Here is an 11,163-nt window from a genome sequence, read left to right as displayed (position 1 = left end):
ACGAAGGCTAGTAAACTCTTCAAAATGCAGCAACCTAAAGAGCTAATAAAAAGGATAGAAATGTGCAGATGTCTCGGTTTCTCTAATTTGTGTCTTTCTAGCATTGGTAGGATGACTCACTGGATTTAGCAACTGCTTGTGAAGATGAACATATTAATAACTTTATGCTGTAGCTCTGCCATAAAATGTAATATTTTACAATTCTGTATTCTCAAGTGAAATACAAGCTTAGAATCAGAACAAAATTAGAAAAGATATGTGAATTGTCAGCTTATTTTCTTTTAAAACCTGTGTTTATACATTTAAATATGCAACTTAACTTGGAAGAGAGTATTCCCTTTCTACCCCATCCCTTCTCCAGTGTGCACAACTCCCTACTATGAAAGACATATTTAAATATGGGGCTACCAGGATAGTTGTCCAAGGTAATTTGTGTAGGTTTATATTGTACCAAACATAAATTACCATTTTTCTTCCCATCCATAAACACTTGAATAAGAAAGCTGATGCAGACCATGTATGATTCAATGGCAAAGAAACCATCTGCTTATTGACATTTGCATATTTAATCCACAATATTAGTAAACAATGGGATATAGATCCTTTCAGCTTTTGATAACATTCAACAGATTTGAATAATTAGAAAACAGATCAAAAGGTTTGCCTTGATGATGTGGTAAATACAGCTGAATCTTTCAGTCCTATTTTAAACTTTTCTCCATGTTTTTAGGCATTACTCTAGTCTACAGAAAGTTTAATCTGAGTACTTGATGGTTTGTAGAGGGTTATATAGAAAAGTGAGTGACAAAACAGCAAGTAGAACCAGTGTTTCTAGGTATTCAGATGATGACCAAACCACTAAACTGATCATTTTGTTTCTCTTTGATTTTAATGAGACAGTTTCACAGATTGTGTAACTTACTGGAGATATCTTTGCATTTGTGCATTGAACATACTTGGAAATTTTCTGAAATAAAGGGGAAAAAAATTACAACATTTTTAGTGTAGACTAGACCCAAATGTTGATACCTAATCTTATGGAAAAATCTATCTTTTTATGCATGACAATCAATTATGTTTAGGACATTCACTAACACCAACTTTAAAAAAATTCTTTTCTGGGCATGAATAAAGCCTCAGAAAGATAACCATATATTTTCTACCACATTTAGGGGTTTGATATGTTAATGTTTCTATTTATTACTTAAGCTTAAAATGAGCTGTATTTGTAAAATAATTCATGTAAAAAGCTATGCTCGCCATTCAGTCTATTCATGCCATGCACACTTTGAAACTACTTATGCTTTTGTTTGATTTAATGTATAAGGAAAAGCAGTGTTTCTAACGTTTCTGTAAAAATCCTAAACTCGTAGAACTGAAAATTACATGTATTATATATTTATATATATAATATCCATAAAATATGTATATATGTCATATGCAAAACCATAATATAATATAATAAATATAAACATGTTGCACATATACATCTATATTAATATACTGTGATATATCTGTATCTATGTATCTATATCTTCCACTTGGATTCTTAAATGATAATGAATTACATACACCCTTATCTCAAAAGCTTAAAACTTGAAAGTTCTTACGCTAAATAGTCAGATATTAACTGCAGAAAAAGTCCAAGTTCAATTTCTTACCTGCTTTTTTAATTTCAGGGACAGCTGTCTTCTCATGAGCTTTCTCTTTTTTTCCTGTTTTTTCTAAGATTTAATTAAAGAAAGTAATTTGCTATGCTAGAACTCTGAATCATACACTCAAATATGTAGTCAGCCAAGTCCTGGTGGGCACATGCTGAAAAAAGTGTGACTTATTTTGGAGTTTAGTTCAGATTATTCCCTTATAGCACTTGCAGACAACTAGCCACAGAGCAATCAGCTGAAAATGAAAATTAATCAGTATGCATCAACTATGGATGATTTGGACCCTTAATAATTCATCAAAGGCTAGGTGAAAATCATCAGTGCATGACTGTGGCACCTTTTAGCTTAAGCTCCAGTAGCAATGAGATCATTAAAAAATAATGAATGACTTAAATATTTTCACATGAAACAAGACCTTAGTGGATTTCAAATGCTTCCTGGGAATGAATGATCAAAATATTATTTAGATGAATATCATGGCTTTGCAGTTTGGTCACTGCAAGGTTCGATTCTGATTCTATAAAATAAATAAATAAATCTAACCCACTTTTAGAAAGTGATGTACCATGAATCGAGTGATATCTTCCATGAGTTTTGTGTATTGCAGTATCACTATGTCCTACTATATACAGACTCTATTAAATTGTTTAAAAAGCCCATAGATGGCCACCAAACAAGACATTTTATTTGTCAGAAAATAAGTTTGGAAAATATTGGATGCTGAACACATCAGACATTAGATACTGAAGAAGTGGTAACATGCAAACAGTGACTAAGCAACTAAGAGAAGGACAGTACAGAGCCAGAAGCATAGGATTAACACATCAGAAAACAAAGGGAAATGAGCCAGGAGTGTGAGTAAAAGCTGAATAAGGTCAGTGAGAAACATTTCCAACTCATACCTTTCATTTTCGTTTCAGTCCCATTTCTTTTTTCATCAGTCTTCTTCTTTTCCTCTTTTCTCTCTAAAAAAGGAAATAGAAGTTCAGCTGACTATTTTTACATAGATACACACACACAAACACGTATGTTTGTGTGTATGTATACATTTGGGATGGGATTCCTTCACTAACTGCAATACCTTCTAGATTTGATAATCTGCTCACTTACTACCAGCAGCTCAGAAATACAGCTTAATACTCAGGGGGAATGTGGTGCTAAGGATAGAACTGGAACAAGTATGTACACCAGATTATTACTTAGGTAACTACTAATTCAAGAAGTTATGCCCATTAACATGGTGAAACTAAGAGTTTATTGTGGTGACTCAATAGCCATGCATCTGTTCTGCTCCTTTTGTAAAGTCTAACTTAATGGGAGCAAAACTTAAAAAGTGGTACTTGGGAACAAGTGTAGAATGCCATGAAAAGCCTGCATATACAATATATCTTTATAACACCTTTTATGAATTGAATCTTTGAAACTATCATTATAGGACTTTAGTTATTCACAGAGAGTTGCTGTTAAAGTATCATCACAAAAGAACATGAGTTGTTCTTTTAAAAGCATCTGCCTCTATTTTGTCAATTAATTGAACAACAGTAGAAATAAGGGGAATATTTTTCCTTTTTTTTACAACAAGGTGCAACAGTTTAATTACTAATTTCATTAATGTTTACAATTAGAAAATTGAGAGTTCAGTAGAGGATATGAGGAAGCTGTAATTCTTACTTTTCCTTTGGGAAATGAATTCCTTTTTTGATGGGGAAGAATACAAGAGTACAAGAGTAGCTAATCTAAGTGCTCTTTTAATTGCTCATCCATGAAAAGCCAAATTTGTTACCTTCAGGTTGTGCTGCATGGCTTTGTGTGTTGATGTAGTTATACATAGAGATACTAAAATTTTGTGATGTTTTACTGTTACATATGTGGATAAGAAACCAAGTTTTACTATTTTACAAAAGAAAGAACCATAAGCCTTGAAGCAAGAGTCTTTTCCTTAATTGAAAAATATTTAAGGTATGGAAATCTTTTCAGATCCAAGAAGAAAATATACTCCTATCCCTTCAATAAATTAACATGAAGACAAGGGAAATACAATAAAAAACAACAACTTACTTTTCACTTTTCTAGGTACCACCATAGACTTTTCTTCTGCATGGAAAAATATATACAAATAAGGAAAAAATTAATCTGTACAGAATCTTCCTAAACCAAAATAAATATATGCAAGTTTGAATTTTGAAAAATTTAAAAATTGCTGGCTTTATAAAGTACATGAATTCCACAGTCTGTCCATGGTGGTTTCATAAATTTTTTATTTTACCTATCATGGAGGCAATGTATTTACCAATATTCAGGGTCCCCCCAAACCACACTTGTTCTGATTTTCTTACAATAGGATTTAACGTTAAGCATAATCTTGACGTGTTACAGCCCTTTCTACTTTAAACAGATTTGTTCAAGACATTTCCCTAGTTGTTGTCTTCAGAAAATGAAACAGAAAATCCTTACATGCATTCTACAGAATGTTTCTCCTGGTGTTTTATGTGCTTAATTCTTCAGGAGTGTGCTTTGTGATACTCCGGATTCTTAGGCATGTGTAGAGCATTAGAGCTGTGTTCATCCTCCACAAACTTGTTTGGAGCTTCGTTTTCCTGTATATTTGAATATTTTTGTTATTGGCTATCTCTAGGGTTCCAAGGAGTCTCTCTCTCTCTCTCTCTCTCTCTCTCTCTCTTTCTGACACGCTGTTCCAGAGACTTGTGCTAGGAACCTTGGATGTCTCCTCAAAATGGAAGTCTCTCAGCTTCAGATTTCACCTAAGCTGTTCCACAGCTCCACTTTCCTGTGCAACCTGACTTTTCATTGTTTCATTTCGACATGTAATGTAGATCTCTTCTAATTTCTAAAATGTGGTTTGTTTATTTATTTTGCTTACTCTGCCTGAATTAACCCAAACTGTTAAACATACCAATTATGTCAGTTACTGTTAGAAAAGTGTTTCCTTCTGCCTTTCTTCCATTAGCCTTTACCCTAGTAACTGTAGGCTGAAGTGCTACCGGTACTTCTCTAATTTCCATTTTTTTTTTAGTTAGATCGATTTTTTTGCTTTCTTATACTTCTGATGCTAGGTGATGCACAGGAACAATTTGTAAGCCCAGGTCTTTACAACAAACAAGATTCTTTTTAACCCAAGACCATTTCTGCTTTTGAATTTGTATAGTTTTGCATGCTTCTGGGGCCCAGAAAAGCCACATGAAATCTGCCTCGAGTTTCATAGCAAGGTTCAGAGCCATATGTGTCTTGAGAGCCATGAGCTGAGGCATGGAGCTTTGAGAAGTGGAGCTTTGTATGGAAGCTGTACAGGAAGTAGTGGGAATTTTTAGTGCAAATAACCTAAAGCAAAGACGACTATATGCCTTCATTGTTAAGTCATTCTAACAATTAATCCCACTGACAAAATTTTCTTCCATCAAACTCTCAAGTTGCATTATTCAAAATGTCCAGGCAGCCTAGAGACATCTGTATTCATTATGAAATTTCTGGAGGATGATTACATAGAGTATTAAAGGAATTTGGCCCCTATTTCCAATTTGCACTGCCTAATTGAAAGATATATAATCTCGGTCAAGTTTGAGAAAAACAGTCACAGCGCTTCCATTCACATCTCAGCTGCATCTAGCTCCATTGCTGTCCCTCACAGACACTACTGACAGAAGTTTATGTAAATGAGAGTGATGGACTTGGTAAATGGATATTATGGAGAGCTATTGCTGATTTAACAAAGTGATCCCATTTCTTGAATAAATTTATTTCCTCTCACTTTGAGTAGCTCACATTTAAAATGTTGCATATTAAGTGTATATTTAACACCAGCAAAACTTGTAATTTCTGAAGCAGTAAATGTAGTGGGCTTTCTCTAGATATGTACACAGCTAAATTAAGAGGCAGAGCAAATAATTAAATAGGAACTTAACAAGTCTTCTGCACTGTAAAACATGATCCTCATCTGTTAATTGAAAGGACTTATTTTTTTAGCTTAGAGCACTAACAGAACTACAAATGACCATGGATCAACTGCAAAAAGAGGGATCATAATATCCACAAACTGTGGGTTACACAAGGCAACACAAGGTGGTTTCAATGATTCAGCATTGACCACAATATAGAATTCAAGTGCAGTTGACTATTGAAAAATCTATTGTTATTGCTCCTGTTTCTTGATAATGTAACTAATGATTTTTTTTTCCACCATCTCCTAGTTAGAGCAGCTGGGACCAGTTCATCACTGTGTGGGTGTAACCCAAACTGTGTATTCTACCCTTTATGTAATTTCCCAGGAACTGTTAACAATAGACCATTTGCAGCAGCTGCTCAGAGCACACCTGACTCCTCAGGTTATAAGCTGGGTATTAAGAAGCCTGTGAGATATGAGGATGTTCCTATCCTCACACCAATGACTCAGGTGTGATAACTTCCCTCTGGGGAGTCATTAGCACCTCCACACCCAGCCTGAGGGGTCATGTCTGCTAATAAGCCATCAGGGATTCCAAAAATATCTCATGAATCACAATCACCCATTGTGGAACTCCCTACCCTGGAGGAGGTACTGGGCATTCCCACTCAAACCTCAGTGTATGTAATCTTGAGGTTTTAGGAATTCTGGGCCCCAGTTGTCGAATCCAGAGGAGGACCAGAACCTTGACTGCACTGCGACCAACACTCTCACCAACAGGTTTTCCTTTCCTTTTACTTTGGACTCAGGGAGATCGATATGGGGCTCAGCATGGGGGCCAATGAACACCATTCTGTTCCTGCCCCAGGCTGCTGGGTTATACATCTGGGTTTTGTGGTTTAAAACCAATTGTTTGTCTGTATAATTGAATTTATTGTATTATTTTTATTAAATTGTAACTCTCACTTATAATCTCTTTTGAGTAGGGTTCATTTCTCCTGCCAGTTTAGCTTTAAACCAGCACACAGCAGGAGCGCTAGTCCTGAACCACGTTTTACAGATAAGGTGTAAGACACACGGGTACAAAAAGACCTCATCTTCAAAAGCCTGCAATACCTTTACAAGAATGAAATAGGGATATATGGAGCTGGTAGAGTATACGACAGAATTAGTCAGCCAGGCGAGCAATGGACTTTTCACTTAACCAAGGCTTTTTTTTTTCTCTGGCAGAAGTTGAGCTTTACGTAAGATAAGAATTACAGTGATCACAAGAAGTGTGAACTAAAGCAGTGATGTACTACTGAATGGGAAGTTCAGGTAATTTTTTTTTCCTGGGTGAAAAATAGAAAGAAGCAGCATAGAATAGTTTTCCTGAGAAGTGCCTGAATTAAACAGCCATTAGAGCAAAGAAACACCTAAGATGGAATTATTTATTTTTGAATAAGGGGTGAAGGACCAAGGCCAGTGGAAATCCAAGTAAGATTCGACGAAGACCAAGAAAAAGGTGTTTCAGTCTGAATTGCCTTTACTCGTCTTTGACAATGTCTTTGTGTTGTTCTCATTGAACAGCAACTAATTCTTGGACAACAGTGGGAGAGGAGATAACAGAAGCATGGTAACAATGCAGTACTTGAAAACAGGCCTTGTGAGACTGGTCTGCTGCTGTGCCAGCACTGAGTGGAATCTAAATTTAGGGATGCTCATGAGTTACTGGGCATAGTGTCATGGGAATGCTGCACAGGAACTGGAAGAAGAAGGTGCTGTAAATGTTTCTTCTCTGAATTGCTTCTGATGGTTCATGTGTTTATGGAAAGATTGACTCAAAGGACTTGTCAGCTCATCCCGTCCCCTCTCAGAAACTGAGGTAAGGAGGGCAGCAAAATACAGACACGGATTCCTTCTTGTGGAGAGGCATGCATACAGCAAACACTGACTAGTGGGACTGAATGCCAGAAGTTTGGAGATGTTTTGGTTCACTGAAGATTTCTTAAGTTCAGATACTTATATAGGGCTTGTCTGCATTTATCTAAAACTCTGTTTCCAGGAAATCTCAGGAGAAAAGCTCTTGTGAGAGAGACTCTAGATATTGCCTGACTTTGTGAAATACTACAACAGCTTTTCTTGCCTACTGATTCTCATCCTGGCAGAACTAAAGAGCACCAAAGATATGTGTATACATACAAACCAGAACAAAACAAACATTTACTTAGCTTTTCCCGAGAAACTATAATTCAGACTGAACACAGTAATTTCATTCCAACTAAAACTTAATTCTGTTTTTCTTCCAACAGCTCTGTACATCTTAAGATGTAACTGGCATAATTTTAAAAGACCATTCCTTATTAATTTTGAGGGGATTACAGTTGTTCTTTGTTTTACTGGTGACTGCAATACTTTTCCTGCTGAACTCAATGAAAGTTTTGCTGTTGATTTCAGTGGAATTTGGATACCGTTTTAAATATTAAAATAACTAGTTGTGTTTCAGTTTTGGATGATATTTCTTTCCCCTTTGTGTTTTGCTTAGAGTGGAGACTGACAATGACTGGTCAGTTGCACTTTTGATTCTAAACAATTTAACACATTCACAAAATAAGGCCCCTTTAGGGTTACAAAGCTTCTGGAGGAATGGAAAAACAATGCAAGGAAATATTTCTGCTTAGTTTAGGATGTCATGGAAACTCATAGTTTTAAGACTAAGTCTAAATTTCAATTAAAAATTTACCTCAGCTGTCTCTTGGAAAAAAATCCCTTTCTGTGTCCTTGTTGGTCCAGTTATTTTCTCTATGAGAAATAATTCTCTCTAGATTCAGCCAAACTACGGAAAGGTCAGGAAAGATCAAAGAAACCTAAATAGTATTCAAGTTCTTAGAATTGCTTCTTTTAACACACAAATATATATACGTGCACACACACATACACACTCACATGCTCTCTCTAATTTACAGGTGAATGCTTAGGCCAAAATGAAGTGTATTTTTTTGCAAAGCTCTGTTTAAGTGGCACCTTTTTTTTTTCAGCAGAGTAATGAAATACAATTTGTTCTCATATTGAGCAAGTGAGAGACTATTGAGGCACATGGATAATTGGAGATACAGCAGAAGTCCTAGGCAATTTCTCCAGCTTGACTTTGCTTTCTGAAACTGCTTTACTGTTTTCAAATCCCAATCTGAAACACTATTTGGCAGCTGTGAAGATTGCTTATGGAGATATTTTTGAGGTCTGCAGAATCTATGTAACAGCAGTACCATGCTTGAAATTCCTAATGTTTTCATGTGACCTACATAAACGTTTCTCATTTCTTCCTGTAGTGATTATAGGCTCCTTTTTCATGGCTCTGTTGAATTAAGCATCAGAACTGTTTGCTAATAGCATGAGGCCATATGTTACCCTCACTAAAAAACACAGTGGGGAGCAAAGGGATAAAAATACCAGTGCAGTGAAGCCAGAGCATGCATGCCATAAGAAAAAAGAGAGGTCAGGCCAATTTACAAGACAAGACCAGCAACAGGAAATCCACTGGACAGTGGTCAATGGCAAATATGATGCAAATATGATTTGACAGAGAATTAAATTCCCAGGGGAACACTGACTTGTGGTACAACCTTCACTAAAGAGAGCTAAGTCAGCAGAGTTAGCCTTCTCCATCCTTATGACTAACATTCCTACTAGACAACATGAATCAACAGCAGCACCAATTGTGTTACCAGTGCTGGGAAGGATATTGTTGCCACTTTTTATGGGGCATGCTTTTGAGCAAGAATGTCTGAGCTTTAATAATGGGATGATGAGGTTATGCAGGACCTCTTCTGCAAGAGTTTCCCTTTTCTTTCCGAAGAAAAATGGAATTTCTGCCTTTGAAAGCCCAGAGAATCTCAACCAAGTAAGTATTTTCCAATTGTGGGTACAACATATGCAAAAGATTATTGCTTTTCTGTAACATTTAAAAAGCACTTGAAAAAGTTAAAATAATCTTCAGAGCTAATTATTTTTATTTTATTGGGTAGATTTTGGTGAATATTTACTTTAAAATGGATCATCTAAAATTGTAAATTGCATTATTATTATTATTAATTATGAGAAAACAAAATAATATGTCTAATCAAAATAGACACATCTTCATAAATATTTTTCTACATTTGAGTAAGTTTTTTTTCTAATGTCTGTTTAACTTTTTGTATTTTATACTAGAATAAAAGTAGTACAGAAGAGCCTTATGTCATTAAGAAAAATGTCAAGGGCTTTCTGAAACCATGACAATTTGGGTTTTTTTTTATCTCAGCTAAATCATTAGAATGTACTGTTTATATGTCTAATCTAAATCATTAAATAACTCACTTTGAAACCTTGTTCATATTATTTCAAAGGTTTTACTGTCTTCAGTACAGACTCATGGAGATTTAAGACCCATGTTTCTCAAAAAACCTTGTTATGCTATATATAATGTGTTCAAGCTAACCAAACTGTTCCATCTAATAACCTAGATTAAAACCTAGCCTGTTGTATTGTGCTATTTCTCATAGCACTATTTTTCTCTTTTTTTTTTATTTTTATTTTCTCTTGGATTAAAATTTATCAGAAAATGGATTTTTATCCACAACTCATGTCAGCATTATTAAGAATACTTCAAATTGGAAGAATTTTTTCAAAACTGTGCTTTTTGGAAAGGTTTTGGTTGTATCTTGAATCACTGTCTTTCACTGGAAGGATTTTTTTTTAGGGTAATTGATTTTATAGTACAAAAGAAAAAAACGAGGTTTTTTACAGAACAATCTTTGTACAGAAGAGAAGGCAGACATTGACAGACTGTACAGAAGCAGATTGATTTGTACAAGATTTATACACTTCTATACATCAAGGGAGCTTTGTTGAAATTTGTATTGACTTAAGTAATTTAAATATTCTTGGCTGTATCCTGTAATATTGTGTTCATGAACAGAGGTATAGACTAGAAATTCTTCTTTCGATAGTCTGATGCCTTAAGCCCCCTAATGTTTTTTTTATTTTTCTAATTTTGTAAGCCTCACAAGTTTTATAGGTAATAGAAGTAGATTTTAGAAACAAACCCCTTTCTCTCTCCTCCCCTAGCACCCCTTAGTTTATACATTCCTTAATCCTCTCACCCCATTCCATACCCCCCATGTCAACCCTATTCCCGTATCCAGTAGAAAATGTTTAGTCTCTTAGTCAAAGCAAGCCTGTCTTGTTTGGGGAACACTTGTATCTTGGCCTACACCGCAGGACAGAGTCAAGGAACTGGGTGACTCTGCTCTCTGTACCCCGAAGATGATGAAGGATGATGAAGAGAGGGTCCCAAAAAGCCCCCCCGACCCAATTCCAGGAGGTGGGCCAGGGGGTGGACCAGAGCAAAAGCCACGGGGAGGACACACTTGGGATTGGCCAGATATTGTTATAAATGTAACATCTCGGGCACAGCCCGGCGCGCGCGTCGTTTACCATCTATTGCCTTGGCACAATTAAACCCTTTCTTATCTCACCCCAGCTAACGGCTCCTAGATTTTTTTCTTAGCACCAGCTGAGCAGGCATCAGTCGGATAGTGTACATTCTATACAGCAACAAACATAGATGTAGTTGCCAATTCA

The 11,163-nt window shown here is 35.8% G+C and overlaps 1 protein-coding gene across 1 annotated transcript in view; it reads right to left on the bottom strand.

The window, feature by feature from the left end:
• Window positions 1-2,931: 2,931 nt before the first annotated feature.
• TRDN (triadin) overlaps window positions 2,932-11,163 on the bottom strand; it is a 111,354-nt gene continuing 103,122 nt past the window's right edge. The window contains exons 14-15 of the mRNA XM_027683602.1: window positions 3,723-3,758; window positions 2,932-3,035 (exon numbers count right to left, since the gene is read on the bottom strand). Of these exons, the coding sequence (XP_027539403.1) occupies window positions 2,932-3,035; window positions 3,723-3,758 (140 nt within the window). The remainder of the gene's footprint in view (window positions 3,036-3,722; window positions 3,759-11,163) is intronic.

This window comes from Neopelma chrysocephalum, unplaced genomic scaffold, assembly GCF_003984885.1.
Source record: "Neopelma chrysocephalum unplaced genomic scaffold, ASM398488v2 Primary Assembly neopelma1_23, whole genome shotgun sequence".
In the NCBI taxonomy this organism is placed as follows: domain Eukaryota; kingdom Metazoa; phylum Chordata; class Aves; order Passeriformes; family Pipridae; genus Neopelma; species Neopelma chrysocephalum.
This window is presented reverse-complemented; position numbering and strand designations above follow the sequence as displayed.